The sequence below is a fragment of the Frieseomelitta varia genome, unplaced genomic scaffold, assembly GCF_011392965.1.
Source record: "Frieseomelitta varia isolate USP_RPSP 00005682 unplaced genomic scaffold, Fvar_1.2 scaffold_655, whole genome shotgun sequence".
Lineage (NCBI taxonomy): Eukaryota > Metazoa > Arthropoda > Insecta > Hymenoptera > Apidae > Frieseomelitta > Frieseomelitta varia.
In genome coordinates, this window is record NW_025110429.1 from 24227 (window position 1) to 41452 (window position 17226).

The window sequence follows — 17226 nt, forward strand, 5'->3', positions numbered from 1 at the left end:
AGCGCCAGGAACAGGGGGAGACAAGGAGGGGGAGAGAAAGAAAAAGAGGAAAAACAAGGAGGAAGCCGAGGGTAGTATCGGAACGACTGAATTCCGGCGAAGTTCCGAAAACCGGTGGCGCGCTCGCATCCTTAAAGAAATTCCAGTTTCGAGCGGTTTTCGAGAGGGGCGTATTTCGCGTGAACGAACTTTCAAATCCTCGAGGAAACTCGAGTGCAGCTCCGACCCCCTCCCCCTTTTCCGCCGCCCCTTCGATCTGTAGAATTCCGAATTCGTCGCTACAAACCTGTACCGGCGTGCGGGCTTTCCGCTGTAATAATAATATACTTTCCACCGAGCGAGCTGTTCTCGTTCGACCGATCGAAACGAACGAATCGGGGAAGTTTCGAAACGAGAGGTCTTGAAATTACCTCGCGCACTTACGAGAGCCTGTCGAGAGCGATTAGGAGGATAAACACTACGCGTCGGACGTTTTATGGGAAATCTTTGACCCCCTTGTCTCGTACAAACTGCCGTTTCGATCCGAAAGAGAAAGCCCGCCGCGGAATTTTAAATTTTTCTTTGCGTTAGCGTGAGAATATCGGAATATTCGTGCGCTGTGAATCATGATCTAGTCTGTATTTGGATGTTTACTAGATCAGGACTCGGAAGCACATCAGAATCTCTATTCTTTTCAATGAACACAGAGAAGGAGAATCGTCACTGCAAGTAAACATTATCGTCCTCGGTTAGATAAGACTAGTTGCTGTAAAATTAAATAAAATTAAATAGAATTTGAACAGCACCCGGAAACCGATCAATACATCGAGCAGTAAGTCGTAACACTTTAAATTAGCTATTAACACTTTGCACTCGACTGTGCGTTCTAGGGGAACGCATGGTACTTATATCTGAGCCATCGAAGTTCCTTTTTCTTTTATAATATATATATACGTTTGGCGTTGTACGACATATAGTAATATAATAGTACAATACCTGAACAGACGCCTAGAGCAAAAGCTAACGACGAGAAAAATAAAAGAATTTCAGAAGAATAAACTCCCGAGGACAAAACCAGTCGCGAGTCAATTGACACTCATTTGAAATAATTCGCATAAACTAGACTTTTCGTTGCTTGTCACGAAAGTTTACAAAATGACAATGAAGATTTCTTTTCGGAAACTGAAACTCTTACGCTTATAGTGCTATTATAGCACTCATTAACTATTATAGTAGCTGTTCTTATAGTACTGTAGTTGTTCTAGAAAACCCACAATGCTTTGAACTTAAACACGATATCACATGTCAGAAAGACAAAATTTCATGCTAGACACTATTTCAGCAGGACGATCATTCCCAATACTGAAGTGACATTGCTTCGTAAATAAATTGCTGGTAGGTTTTATAAAAAAAAAAAAAAAGAGTTTCCGAGAGCAAAGGGTTAAACAAGTGCAAATTGTACCGCACGACAGTCTAAATCTGACGCGATGCAACACGTTGCAACAACTAACGCTTCTCGATCTAAAAGAAGCTCGAGAAGAAGATCGTAAGGCCAAGGGGTTGAGAAGGAATCACGGCGGAATTAACGGGAATCATCGAAGTGGAGAATCGCAGAGAATCGGTTCGCTCCGTATCGCTCGCTCTTGTTTTTTTTTTTTTTATCTTCCCCGTCGCGACTCTTTGTGCGGCCGTTCCTCTCTGTCGGCGAGCGCGCTCGGTTCAATGGAACGTCCGCCGCCATCGAACGCAACAAGTTGAACTTGGCTGCCTTTCAAAGAAGCTGCCGGAATTCATCAAACCACGCTGCGGCGCGGTCCGGCTCGCTCGACCCGTTTCCAACGCGTCCGCTCGAAACACCGTTCCCCTGTGGAAACGATCGGCGACACTCTGACCGGCGTTTCCTTCCTCCCCTCCCGGTGAACACGATCGTGCCCATCGCGAAACACAACCCTCGCGCTTTCGTATCGCGCGCGTTGCGTGTTTCTCTTCGTTTCGCTTAACAACGGGGAAATTTCAGCGGGGAAATCGTTGATCGCGCTCCTCCCAAATGGAGGAAAGCAGAGATTTCCTCCGTTGGAGAGAAAAAAAAAAAAAAGGAAAGAGAGAAAAAAGAGGATCGACGATTATGAAGCTCGAACTAATCGCGCCGGATTACCAACTGACTTTAGCGGATAATAGGGCTACCGCTCGGTGGTTTCGCAGTTTTCGAACTTTCAGTCTCTCGTTCTGTGCTCGTCGAGTGCTCTTGATGGCTCTCCGAGCACGTTTTTAGAAAGTTGGGCCGCTACGAGGGGTAGTTCGAAGTTCCGTACGGATCAGAATAAAATATCTTTCGCCGGGAATTTGCCTAAACTTTCTTTCGCTCGTGATCGAAGAATGCGCGGCGGGATCCTCGCTCGCTCGTTGAGGTAACCGTTTCGACATATGGTTTCGCAAGAGTATGATCTCCGTACCAGCCAGCTCGGTTTAATCGATCGAACCGAAAAAAAAAAAGAAAAAGAAACCGAACGGATGAAATAGATTCCTTGACCATGCATCGAATTAAGTTCCCATGGTTACGTGACGATATCGCGCAGCTGTGATCTAGATTCAATTAAGAAACGGGGGAGGAGATCGGTTCCGGTTTCTAGCCGTGAAATTCGTCCCGGGTGTATATATGGCGTAGAGTAGTTGCACGAGGACCAGAGACGAGCATCGACGAGGATTAAAACGATAGAGAAGCAAGGCTACAGCTAAAAATATAAACCAAAAAAAAAAAAAAAAAAAAAAAAAAAAAAAAAAAAAAAAGAAACAGGAAAAGATCGAAAAAGGAAACAAAGAGGAAAATAGAATAAAGGGGCAGTAAGGAGAGAGAAAAACAAAACGACGAGTAAATAAATAAAAACGGAACGTAGAGACGTGTTCAGTCCGAGAGAGAGAGAGGAAAGCGACGGAGAGAAAGGAGGAGGAAGAGGAGGAGGAGAAAAAGAGAGTTGGCTGGGTTAGATGAGAAAGGTCCTAATCTATTTTCAGGACGACCGAGCACGCCGTCACCAGCAAAAAGGCCGACCACCGTGTGGCCATCCTCGTACAACACGTACTATACGAAAAGGACAGAGAGGCCACCTCCCCCGAGCGAGGAGAGGGTCGAGAGGCCAGAGCAGAAGCTACGTGGTGGCCAGAGCACAGGTGAGGCTTGCATTCTCTCATCTGGCCCTCCCTCTCCCGCTCTTTCTTTCGTTTCTCGTCTGTGTCTGTGTTGATCCTTCCTCCCCCCTCCCAATCACCCACCCTCAACCTTCCCCCTCCTCCACGATCTCACTCACCACGCACATAAACGTACACGGCAAAACGACACCACCCCATCATCATCAACTTCCACTATTAAAGGCGCGCGCGTCGGATCCTTCTCGAACTAGTTGTCTGTCATGCGATATTCTGCACCATGCATCCCGCGTGCACACCGGCTAGATTGATTAGAATACGCGTGTAATTGAAAGGAAGACAGGTTCGGAAGATCCAGGTCTGGGGAAGGTCGATTCACGTTTCGGTTTTCCCGATCTCGACGAGACTTTGCCTTGTTTCGCTTTGAAACTGCTGCCGAACGTGAAACACACGTTCACGGGGGGAGGGAGGGGGGGGGGGAAGAGGTTCTCGTTCGGTGCACTCGTTGGCTCGAGTTTAAAGAAAGGAAAGTGCAGAGGCTAGTTTTCCGTGCATTAAACTCGAGCTTGCGCTCAGCTGAAAGAAGATACGTGTCTCTTCGGTCGCTTGAGAAATATGGCAAAGTTTCTTTGGCATCGTTGTCAAAACGTTTCGCAGACGTTCTCGAGAGCGTAGGCTTATCGGTGCTTTCAAACCTACCTTCTGTACGGTATACGCAGCTACGGCACATTTAGATGTAATACGGTATATTTGAAAGTACGAAAGTAAATCCTCCTGTTTGATTTTGCACTCTTGTAGTTGCCAAGCTTCAAACGTGTCTTCTTTTTCCGTTTCTTTATCATTATTATTATTATTATTATTATTATTATTATTATTTAACAAAGTCAGTTTAATTTTGCCATGCGTAGCTCTTTTAGAATGTAGAACGCTTAAATATAGAACGATGGAAGTCGATTTAACCTTCGCCCGGCCAACGTCCAGTAACCACGGCCGTTTTTAACCGCTCCGCAGGTCTAACTTTATTTACCTGCGTTTCGGGTAAATTAAACTGCACTGTCCTCGTTCCCCAGCGCGAGATATCACGCTTACGTAAGGCACCGTAAGGCGTCTTAGCCGAGCTCGCTGTAAACTCATCGCCGCGTTTGAAATTTAAGGGTAACCCTGTTTGCGCCGCATAATGCATCGCGTGTTTACAAGAATCCTTGCGTAGACAAGAATTTAAAGCGTTAAGGGGCGCGTGGAGCGGAAAACAGCCGCGGGCTAGGCGGAAACAGGCGCGTACCAGGCCTCGCCAACCCTCTTCTCACCCCTTCCGCAACCGTCTTTCGGCTCATCCTCTTTTCTCATTTACGCAAATAAGATCACGCCCCGACTTCTTTACGGTCTTGAAAGTAGCGTCGGTGTAATCACGTACCACGCGGTAATTCGGACAACGAATAATTTCATGAACTGTCCCTCTCTCTGTTTTTCTATCTATCTATCTTCTTCGCGCGCTGCTCGTTAATTCCGTTAAAAGGTCTCGTGCCCCATCGAAACGGCCAAGGTATTCAAATTGGCGAGGTATCGAAACGACAGAGACCTCGGAGACACTGTGAAAAAAGCGCGTTCGAAACTTCTCGCTTGTAGAAACTTCTCCGCGAATATATTGCACGCCGATTTTTCCTAGTTGAAAGCCGACTATCGCGACTACGATTGAAACAAATATATATATATATATATACAAATACGTATGTAGAAGCTGCGAGATATTTAGTGCACGATCTTTTATTTCGTGGAACGTTTGCTTCTAATTAGTTACAAACGTCAATACGATCGCGGAGTAGTCGCGTCTCATTACAGCCGAAAGTAACGTCAAAGGTATTAATAGTGATAAACACGTTCAAAGTACTCTCACTGCAAAACCCATAGAAAGTCGGTCTGATATCAACCGAAACAAGTTCATTGGGTCCGAGATAGGCAAAGGAACGTGTTTATAATGCGCAGTAGGCTACTCGGCAGAAACCGGTAGTTCGCGATCAAGCGCGTTTTGATGAAGCGCAGAATAGATGAATGGCCACTCGGATCGTTAACGAGATAACGAGCATCACTGAAATGGTTCGTGGAAACCATTTCGTGGCAACGCCATTAAATTCAAACCGGAACCGTGGACGGGCTGAATGAAACCTTTAATAAGACGTTCAGTCGTTAACGATCAATGTCGGGAACATTATTTATCTTAATAGCCGAACGAACGAAGCGATACTTTCGACGATTCGCAGCGATTTACTTTTGTAACCCTGCATTTCGACGATCTCATTTTTCAATCACGCTCTCTCGCGGAAAGTCAGCCTTCTGAATTCTACGCCTGCTATTTCTGCTTTCCCGATCAGATAACTCGGTCGGTTAAATTTATCGTTACGAACACGGCTGACTAACCTCGTTCGATGAAATTCATCGTATCTTGAGTCGCGAGCTGACAGCTTCGTACGTTATTTACGCGAAATCTTGACCCAATCGGAGCTCCAACTCTTTTGTATTTTTACACAATTCGAACGTCACGATCGCGATTAAAAACTGTGACACGGCTCACACTGGGAGAGCTGAAAGCTACCGAACGATTTCTTGTATCTAATTTTTTATTTTTTTCATTAGGTACAAACTGTTTGTCGTTATTTTTAATAGTAGACGCGACCGAAACCAGTCACCAGAGCTGGCCTCACCATCAGCCATCTTCTCAGTTCTCAATTCTTTGTAATTCGAACGAGATTCCCCGAATATCATCTTTCAATTTATAAATTGACAAACAGAACATTTTCAAGTGTACGCGAATGCGTACTGTGGGAAAAGGCAAACGCCGGGTCTCGTTGAAGCATTTACAGTTTCGTTGTCGCGATACAAATAGCCCGGTACGTACCGTCCATAAAGTATTCTCGAGGGTGTTATCACGTGACGATCGCGTCACCGGTGAAATACGATCCTGGCAAATCCTCGTTCATTTTCATTCATTAACGGCCATTAACTGCACGGTAATATTTCAGCCGGGGGAAAAAGTCAATGACAGATCTACGATGGAAATTCGTCGAGTGTCCGCGAAACTTACACACCGAAGTTTCGCCGCTTTGCTTCCTTCGTGATATTTTAAACAACGGGCGAAACGGGCACGCGCGCGCAAAGCGTTCATCTTTTATTGAAGATCCGATATCGATTAGATTCCCGCTGCGACGAAACAATTTGACAGGCAAATGACAAAGGTTTATTTTCGGAATGCCCGCTCTCGGAATTTCCTCCGCGGAGAAATGGATTGTCTAGTCAGGCACGTATGTATATTCCTGAACGTTTTACACTGCACGTGAGAATCGCAGCTAGACTAACTTTCTTGCGAAAGAAATCGGCGACGATTCGTAGAATGGCCGAAAGTTTCGACTAGCTTGGGTAAAACTGCCAGACTCGACTGGAACGTGAAACTCGCGTCAAATACGTAGATACAGTTGCTAGAAAAAATATTGACACCTACGACGAAACGACTTTTTTTCAATCAGATCTTTCACATTTCATCGCGATACTACAAACTAGTTGCTTTCACTAACATTAAAAACTATTAATGGTGACGTCCTACATTGTACGAAGGATAGAAAGAAAAGTTTGTCCGTGGCTATTATAGATAGAATTTTACACCTCCGATTTGATGGAAATATATAAAGAACCTGCCACGAAATTGATCTTGATCTTGAATTTCAAGGTCAATAAAATTTTTCTTTTTTTCCTTGTGCTTTGTATTCTGCTCATCACGGAGGTAAAACTTTTGCAAGGAACCTGATAGTTCTCTTGAAACATGGCAAAAAAGTTTCATAATCATTTAACATTGCGGACACGTGAATGTTAACAGCGAGTTTATGGTTATTCCCTACGGATGTATATTTACGCAGAGTATCCGTTCTACGTGGGTTTGTTTTTCGCGTATAAAAATCGCATAAATAGAGTCTGTTAGGACAAAAGAAAACAACATATTGGAAAGAAATGCTGGTACAAGTTATATAAATACATGTTTATTTCACGTGGAATAACAACAATAATAATAATAACATTTCAGAAAACAAAAGTAAATTGTATTCGGTGTTACTATCGCTGCTGTGATTCGAAATGATCAACCTTTTCTTTTTAATTGGCGCATTAAAAAACTCCTTATCCTCATCGCTCGAAATGTTTGGAAGTTCGTTTTCATTTTCATAACTAATGTTGACTCTTTCGGACGATTTGTTCTCAGATTCATCTTTTGCTAAGTTTTCATAAATTTGTCAATATTTCTTTGAATCTTGTTGAAACTTCAAAGCTCGTTGATCACGTTTGTATCAGTTCTCTGGCCGCGTAAATTCAGACTATTTTCAAAAGTTACCGCGTTACATTATAGTGTTACAATTCGCACCGTGTAGAAAGAGGCTCGCGTAAAAAAAGAAAAAACGTTCAGCATAAACGGAGGGACGGATGTATTGTTGTTTCGCGTCGTCCCATGAAAATGGTGTTCGCCAACAAGCTTCGAAGTGTCATTAAAACCCGTTGAGCAAACAGTTGGCGACCGTCTGTTCGTCATTATGTAAACGGAAGTCCGATTCGTACGATTCGCGTTCTACCGTGCGGTGAGTGCCGATCGCCACGGCCGAACGTGACCAATTGTACGACGTTTAGACTACGTTTTCCCAAAGGGAAATGCGTCCGGAATTTTACAGTGGGTTTGTAACGTGGCAACGACGGCACCGATGGCGCCACGATGTGCACCGCCGGCGAACACGCGCCGAAAGCTCGAGCGAAAGTCAGCAAGCACGTACACGACCGTGTGTGACCTGGATTGCCTGGACGTATCCAACGCTGGCGGAACGTGCGAAAGTCCGACACGGGAGGGACAAAGTTCGATAAGGGGGTGTAAACTCGGAGATATATTTCTCTGGGAAAGTATACGACCGGGATCGAGCGTAACGGAAGGATCGACTCGTACGTAGCGGCATTACCGGCGAGAATTGCCGCCGTAACGCGAGTTTGACGAATAAAATGCCCGATCTTCGCTGCGAGCGAGGTAAACTCCAAGTTTCTCCAAGTGGCCGCTTTCGCGCGACGGTAATCGAAACTTCTCGCCTCGCTCTTTCTCTCGTTTTATTCTCTTTTTCACTCCTTTTTTCACGGAGACAAATCCAGCGGCGCTATGGAGCGAGGTTTGAAAAAAATATAAAGACGCAAGACGTTCCGATCGATCGACGCGCTAAAGGTGCAGCGCGATACCTGTGTCGGCATGTCCTTTATGCGCGTCGAAACGGCGGGTTTGCTCCGCCTTAATGCGTTTCCTACGGCCGACAGTTGTTACCCCCTTCCACTTGCACGACCGTAACTGCCTAATCTAATAAAATAGTGAAATAAGTCCGTGCCGGGGCGGGTTGTTACCGAGGCAACACGTGCGATTTCACTGGCTTTCTTCAAGCGGCTGCAATTGCACGCGTTGCATCGACTACGGCGAGAGAGAATGCCTCGCCTGCATTCGCATAACGAATCTGAAAAATTCTCGACAAATCCTCAAGTGTTATTTGGTACAAGTACAAGTAGTTTAGTTTCAAAGCGAAATAAGCAGTGGAATATAATAAGTTGTTCGAACGAAGCGACGTTTGTTTACGAAATACGCTGTAATTCCTCCAAGTGGATAATACCGCGTACAAGTCAGACGCGACAACAATTAATAACACAAACCGTGAGCGTGAAGAATCGGCCCGATCAATCAGCCACGCAGTTTCTATTACTACCCAGTACTTCGAAGAGCCGTCTAATCCATGTCTTAATAAATGTTCGGATCAGTAGGCTTATTACGCCAAGGTTGACGTCGATATCCTTATCCCTTCGCAACCGCCAACCTGAATGATAACCATCTCACTTTGTATCGTAATTGCGCATTCATCATGCCGGGTGAATTCAAATATCCGAGGTAAGCTGACGATCAGACTGTGGACTTTTCACGTAAATAATGCGATGCATTATTTATGTAACGTCCAAATTGGTACCGAGTGGGCCAAAAGTCACTTTCTACTAAAATAAATCTGTAATTTTTTTAACCATATATTTTTTAACTTTTCTTTTTACAAATTTTCACGAGACAATGAAAAAACCACGTTTGAACTCGAATTTAATATATGATTAACAAAATTAGCTTTTTCTCACTACCAGATTTCTTCTAAGTACGGAAAATAAATCCAGTGCAATCAGTAGTGATACTTCGACGGCGATCGTCAAGCAGATGAAAAACAGCAATCTATTTGCATTTTAAATAGTTTGCAAAACGTAACACGAAGAAGTACGTCCAAAGTACATATTTCCTTTTTGCCAAAAATTTCCCTTTTCTTTTCTTTTCTTTCTTTTTCTTTTTACAGTAGTCTACCGATGATCCTTAGCAGTTCACCCAGTTTCTCGTCGTAATCGATATTCGTCGAACGTGCTCTATCCGAAGAATTCCCCTGACTTTGCCGGTAACATGGAAACACACTAAACGACAACCACTTATCCGTTTCTAAGCCACCGGCTGCGTCTCGAAATTCGCGCAGCATCAAAGACACGGGAACACCGATAGACAGACACGGGGTCGAGGACGGGTCGTAGGTGGTGTTTTGAAATATGCATGGGCATCCCTTAGTACGTTTAGTAGGAAATTACGTAGGAACAACACGCGCCGCCTCTATAACGCGCCGTTAATATTAACTACACCCCTCTCGAGCATTATCCCAGAGGTAGTGGAACCGTGGCACAGCCACCTGCTAGTTCATTGCGCGCTTTTAGGTTACAGTCCGCCACCGAAGCTCTGTGCGTGCGCCGGCGAAAATCGCTGGTATCAGTTCCGACAGAAGATACTTTTATTTATACTACTTGCCCGGATCGAAAATAAAGTCTGAAATATACGTATTACTTAATAGAACGATAAAATAATGAAATAATGGAATGACGAATAATGAAATCTTTAGTTGAAATGAGAATGAAAATCGCCAATATCAGCTTCGATTTTAGGCGCGAGATACATTTACTTGTACTACTTGTCTGAGCGAAATTAAAGTCCGAAATATCTGTACAGTGATGGAATGATAAAACAAAGAAATAGTGAAATGACGAATAATAAAATTTCTAGGATAATAATGAGGATAAAAATCACTAATGTTTCGATGTTAGGCGCGAGATATATATTTACTTGTACTACTTGTCTGAGCGAAATTAAAGTCCGAAATATCTGTATAGGAATAGAATGATAAAACAATGAAATAGTGGAATGACGAATAATGAAATTTCTAGGATAATAATGAGGATAAAAATTACTAATATTTCGATATCAGGCGCGAGATACATTTAATTGTATTACTTGTCTGCGCGAAATTAAAGTCTGAAATATCTGTACTATTGGATAGAATAATAAAATAATGAAATAACGAAATGACGAATAATGAAATTTGTAGAAGCAATGGGGATAACAGTCGCTAATTCGATGTTTGAGGCGCGGGATATATTTACTTGTACTACTTGTCTGCGCGAAATTAAAATCTGAAATATCTGTAATGTGACAGAATGATAAAGTAATGAAATAACGAAATAACGAATAATGATATCTCTAGGAGGAATGCGGATAAAAATCGTTAATGTCAGTTTCAGTGTCAGACGCAAGATACGTTTACGTGTACTACTTGTCCGAATGAAAGTGACTGAAGTCTCTGAGATATTTATACCGCTTGAATATGAATGAAGTGGAATATAAAATCTCTGAGATCAAAAACTGAAAACACAGAGATTTGTAACATATACTTTTGATCAATTTTGAAGGACACAAATATTCGAGTTAGATTTCAATTTATCTAGCCCTTCTTGCAGTCTATGTTCCACGTTGTACTACAGTTTATGGCGTAGTATCAACGATTACTTTGAAAGACAAAATCGATCAGATCTGTTTAATTGATTAAACAACAAATTTGAAAGCTATTGAAAATTGCAGGGCGTGTATAGGCAAGGAATAGGGATAAGAAATTACCGGGTAAGGCTAGAAGAAAAACGTTACATCATCGGCAGTCTGCTTGCAAAACGCTGTTTCGTGCACGCGAAGCAGACTGCGACGAAGAGTTTAATTGCGGCGTGCCACGTGCAAGCGGACTTTAAATAACTTGTTGCGGATTGGACAATTTAACGGCGCGAACGTTCCTTGCATAAAACGGGACGCGTGTCACGAGACTCTGCCACTTGGAGACCAGCAGTTCGGAGACACGGCTTTTAAGTAACACGATAAAAGACTTAGTCAAACGATTCTCCTTTAGAAACCTATCTTGTACATCATATTTTTACCTTTGTTCGTTACGGATGAATGACTTTAATTTTCTACACGTAGCGTCATATCAATTTCAACCAAACTGTCTATTTCCAAAGAACGTCTCTTCGATACAGAGAAGATTTTGAATGATCAAGAACGAGTGTTATTCGTTGATCATCTTGTCAAGATTTAATTGGGACGATAAAGAAATGTTTGTAGAGGAAATTAAATTCCGAGTGCTAAAAAGAAAAGGCACTTTTAGCACTGGAGAATGAAGCGTGCGCGAACAGTTGGCAACAATTTCCATCAGCATCTCGAAAATTCCTATTTCGTAGCTGGTATCGGGGGTGGGGAACGGCGGCGGACAAAAAGCATTAGCGGTTCCGCATACTGTTGTATCTAATCTATGAACGCAATGTAATCTCACGAGCGGTTGATGCTGCTAATGGTTGCCATGCCGCGCATCCTCGATTCCTTGAAATTTCGTGGACACTTAGTAGTATGAAGCTCTCTAACAAGAACCATCGCCCTGTGCACGGTAGCCGGTATCCGGCGAACGCCAAGCGTTCCCCGGAAATGCAGTCTAATCTCAATTTTCCTGCGCGTTGTTAGCATTAACATCGGTTGACCGACGATAAACATCCGGTCTCGACCTTCTTGCCTCGGTGTTTCAGCTAAGAAAATTCCACGTCGATGTATTACGTACACACCGACCGGAAGAGCAAACGGAGGAATTTTGAAATATTCCTCAATCGATTCGAATTTGACTGCTCGTTTTCGAGCGAAGCTTCGGCAAAGGGCACGGGTTAGCAAGATCTCGAACGATTCTACCAGCCCCGTAACGCGTAACAACAGTTTTCATCGGTGGTTTCCCTCGTGATTGCATTTACCTCGAGTTCCAACCAGACGCTTACTATCTCCAGTCATCGTCGTGCCGCGTTCTCCTCTCCTCTTTTAAAGAACGTCTCTCTCGCTCCCCTCCTAGTCTAGTCGTGAACCGTTCCCACCGATATCAGGAACTGACCTCGAAAACGGATATCCGCCACGATCTCGCAGTTAGCTCGATTACCACCAGCTAACGCCCCCGACAAACAGCGCGTCGCACACTCGATAACCTTCGCCGAAAATTCTGGATAATTTTTCGAAGCGCTATCTACCTTGATATCATATTGTTCCGTGATTTTCTGACGAATCGTCGGTGTTCGCGGCACTTTTCACGTCCGTCAATTGTCGTGCTTGCGCGGCGTTAAAAAGAAAGGGAAAAAAACTTTTTCGAGGGCGGGGGAGGGGAGGGGAAAAATTGGAAAAAGCAAACGAAAAAAAGAAAAAAAAAAAATGGTGATCGCTGATGCGATTCCCTTTGTTCGCAAACAGATTTCTCGGGCCCGTGGCTCTATTCAGGTCGCGGCGGTTTTTATTTGAGAATTTTACAAATGGTTGTATATCATCGCGCGGATTCTCGTTCGCTACGTCACAGATATAATTGTTTCCCAGATCGCGGCTCAACTGGCGCGGAAATTTTGCTGCTTCTATTCACCGCGAAATTGAAAAAACTCGCCGCGAGTGAGATGTAAGTGACAAAACTGGATCGATGGATAAAATTATTCAAGGAAGAGAGAGAGAGAGAGAGAGAGAGAGAGAGAGAGAGAGAGAGAATAGAAACATATGATACTGGAAAAGAGGAAAATTTACCGTGAAAAAATACCACAAACCTCTATCGATTGAGCCAATCTATCCAACTTTCAAACACACTTTTTTTTCTTTTTTTTTTTCGCAGTAAAAATTCACTGTATTTTCCCCTGAAAATGTCCAAGTCTCGCGGAAATTCGGAACGAAGATCTTTAAAAAAAATTCTCGTCATCGATGGAAATCGAGCATTTTTCTTTCGACGAAATTTTCATTGGACGAAAAAAATCTGTATATTCATCTCGAATACTAAAAGAATACACCATTACTCGTGACACGCGAATCTCAGGCCCCGAGAGAAAATTCCAATTAATTTCTCAACCAATTCGCCGGCAGTGTAAAAAGTAAAATTTCCCCTAAAATATACAAGTACTAAAAATTTCAATCGATCAATCTTACACCGCAAACAGAAGTATCTATTTTAAGCCTTCTCCTAATCAAAATCTGTCAAATTCTCTATTCTCCATTGTTCGCGACGTCGTTCCCCCCGAGACGAAAAATTTCTATCAGTCTCCGCGCGAATTCTCGAATTCGTGTGAAAATCATTTCGGCCAAAAATCTGAACGTTCCGGCTGTTCGCGGGGATCGTTCGAGTCGTGTCCACCGGCACGAAAATCCGTGCTGCTGGCGAACCAGTCGGGTCGGCTCGAATTTCCAACGTTCGACACGGTGGTAACGTTAACAAGGATCACCGTGCCGGCTGTCCGTGTGTATATCTGTTAGGTAGCAGCGGCGTTTAATCTCAATTTCCGGGGCTCGGTGTTCCAAGGCGCGCCGGCTGACGAGCAGTAAATAGCTAGCACGCCGCGTTACAGCCAAATGCATTCTCGTTGCCAGTCTGTTTCCCGTTTCCCCTCGTTGTGTTGTCCACCCCCTCCCGCCAATCCGCGTGGTTGTTCTCTGATCTCGTCCGCGTTCTCTCTTCTTTCGCGCAGACGTGTTCGCAGATAAGAAGTGGCGCAAGTGAGACGCGTTGGTTGGTTAAGCGGACCACGTTTCCGCTCTATCTTCTGCCAGCAGCACGCTCAGAGGAGACGACTTTCTTCCTCCGAGGAAGCTACCACTTTGAATCTTCCTCCGACCGAGGGATATTTCAGCCCCCAAACTACCTTGGCCCGGTCTTTGTATTTTCTTATTAATCTACCTGGTCTCGCCAGTCCGCCGGCAGTTTATTTCTCGTTCGTTTTCAGATGGTAAAAACTGTTTCTCGCGTTTTAATCAACCGGGGTATGGATTCCATGTGCGAGAAACTTGGAAAATCTGGGGGGGGGGAGATATATAGTGGCACAATATTGTTGTATCGACGTATGGATTTGTTTCACGCACGGATTTGTTTGGTTTAGATATATCAAATTTCGCAAAAATTCGATACAGTGCTGTGAGAGAAAAATGTACAAACTGATAAAATGCCTCGTTAAGAGATAAAAACATTTGCAGCCAAATATGGAAAAACGCCAGACAATTTAAACTGATAGAAATTGATAAACTAAACACTTTGCAGCTCGTACCTATGGAATATACATATGTACGTATTACGTACATTTTCGTGTCAGAAATTCGCCTGTTACGTTTCTAGAGAGTGGACGGAATGTATGGGAGTTCTTTCACGGACAAAGTGCGGCAGAGTCTCTAAACGATTTCCGATCGACGCACTCGAGTGACCGAAGTAGTTGGTAATCCTCCCCATATCCCGAAGGACTGCAGTCTGCTTATAAACTCGCTGCCGTTGAGAAGCTAATCACGAAGACTTAGCGACCGCCTAATACCCATTAGTTGAAAGCCCGCCGCCGTGCTCCTTTCAAAACAAAACGGCAATTAACTTTCCCTCGGTATTTTTACCGGGAAGGTGTTACGAACTTTCTCGTGAATCGAACTGGTATCGTTCATCTCGCATGCTTCGCGTGCATCGTGTAAAAAAAAGTCACTCGTATCGCGTGGAATGACACAAAAAGAAAAAAGAAGAAATAGAGAGAGAGAGAGAGAGAGAGAGAGAGAGAGAGAGAGAGAGACAAAAGGAATAAAAGCAAAAAACGAATTAAAAATTGGCACCTGCAACGTGCCGGTCAACGAAATATCGAAAAAAAGATTAAAAAAAAAAAAAAATAAGCTACAAAGCCGGAGTTCCTTTCACAAAGAATGCGCGGATGCAACGTGGCGCGCGTGGCGCGATCAACAATAACGCTGACACAAATTTGTCGTGCAAATACACGGTCACAGCCGGCGAGTCTTGGAGCGCGGAATCCGCGCGCGGCATAAACGCGGCATGGGCGTATATTTTTCCATCGGATCCGGATGGAAATGATCTGTGATGGACGAGCAGCGACACCAGCTCGCCAGATTAAATTGTTGGACAACGTTTCCGACGCACGTCAAATTGAAACGTTGCCCGCCAACGACGACGCTCTACGTTGCTACGCGGCTCGAAACAAGCCGGAGCGGACTTTTTTTTCCACGAGCGCGCGACAACCTCTGAAATTTCCTAAGCTGACGTCTATCGTTCAGACGTGAACGATAGACGCACGTACAACGTACGGGATGTTTGCGGTAGAATCGCGAATCGAATCGAATCGAATCGAATCGATTTCCCTTCGAATCGCCGCTTCAGTCCACCTGTCGCCGGCATAATGTTGATATTAAATTTCGAAGTTATTCGATATCGATCATCAATCACGGTGACGCCGTGGGAGGGGAATAAGATTCGTAACGGGAAAAGGAAAAAAACGGTACCTGTTGCGCGATAGGGTTACGAACCTCGAAGGATGGATGTCTCTCGCGAGGCGGTGAGAAATCGCCTCGAATTAAACGCGATGGACACGGTCGATCAATTATCGGACGAGTACTCTTTCAATTTCCATCGAAGTAAGAACAGGGAAGTTTCAACGTGTCGTTGCAAAGATACGTTTGACTTAACCTTTTTATTACGAGTGCCGGATATACATGCGACATCTATTGACGTATTTCAGAGTAATCGCATCGTTAAAAATACATAATACACTTTAGCCATCGAGACGGGCTCTCCTTCCTATTCTTTTTATTCGACAGTGAAATATTTATTTTACAGTAAGAAATTATTGTAATAAAAAAATCTTTCTTCGTCCATTGCAATACGGAAAAGACCGGCTGTAGGTATAACTCTCTTAAAAATTTGGTTCGTCTCTTAAAAATTTGAGGTTGGATTTTTGTTGGAAAAGTTAAAATTTATTTGCTAATTGTCCCAATTGTCAAAATACTACCAAGAAATTCAAAAATGATTCTACTTGAAAAGGAATCAACGGAGAATGATTCGATCGATATGTGGATTCCCGTTCAGTGGCTGTGTGCTCCGGTTAAACGACGAGATAAAAAGCAACGCATTGGAGAAAGAAGTAAAGTCTGGAGCCGAGAAATTTGAAAAATTTTCCGACTTCGTTGCCTCGCCCGTTGATCAATGAATCGTCGTTGTACCGAACGCGATTCATTATTTCTTGTATCCGGTGTTCGAACGACACGTACTACACGGGGCCAGTCAAGAGTGAAATCGATGAAACCAAAGGGCGAGCATTATCAGAAATTCCTTTTTCCTTTTTTTTTTTTGTCTTTCTTTCTTTCTTTTTTTTTTTTCGCCGCTGTCTATCACGCTATGACGCGCAAGAAGCACAGAATACACCTGTTGCTCACGGCCATCGATAGACCTATCCAGAAGCTTTTTAAAAAGCGACGACTCCGCCAAGCCCATAACGATTGAAATTTATCTACTTTCTCTCCGTCGAGGCGTTTCAAACCGTCGGGCCGTTCGCTCGAAGGAATTAAGCGGAACAAATCGACGGTCGTTCGACTAAAATCCCTTCGTTTCCATCTTCTTTCCATTGGAATCTATGCATTTACCGGAAGGGGGGAAGGAGAGGCGCAAAGATTCCAAGGAAATCGGAAATAACGAGAATCGCTATTGATATTTGCGGGATTAATTTCAAATTGGTCGATTAAATTTGGACGTAAACGAGGGAGCAGTGTCGGGGAATTTCAAATCACTTTCAACCGAAATGTCGAGCACCGTTTCCCATCTCTGCATTTCAATTTCACAGTGACGAATTTTTAACAGTGGAGTATTTTAAGCTGTAATAAATACGCACGATACGTACATTGAATCA

General features: G+C 43.7%; 1 protein-coding gene across 1 annotated transcript in view; it reads left to right on the forward strand.

Annotated features, from left to right (window-relative positions):
• Positions 1-17226, forward strand: part of LOC122534979 (lachesin-like) — a 54510-nt gene that overhangs the window by 14811 nt on the left and 22473 nt on the right. The window contains exon 4 of the mRNA XM_043666111.1: positions 2992-3147. Coding sequence (XP_043522046.1) covers positions 2992-3147 — 156 coding nt within the window. The remainder of the gene's footprint in view (positions 1-2991; positions 3148-17226) is intronic.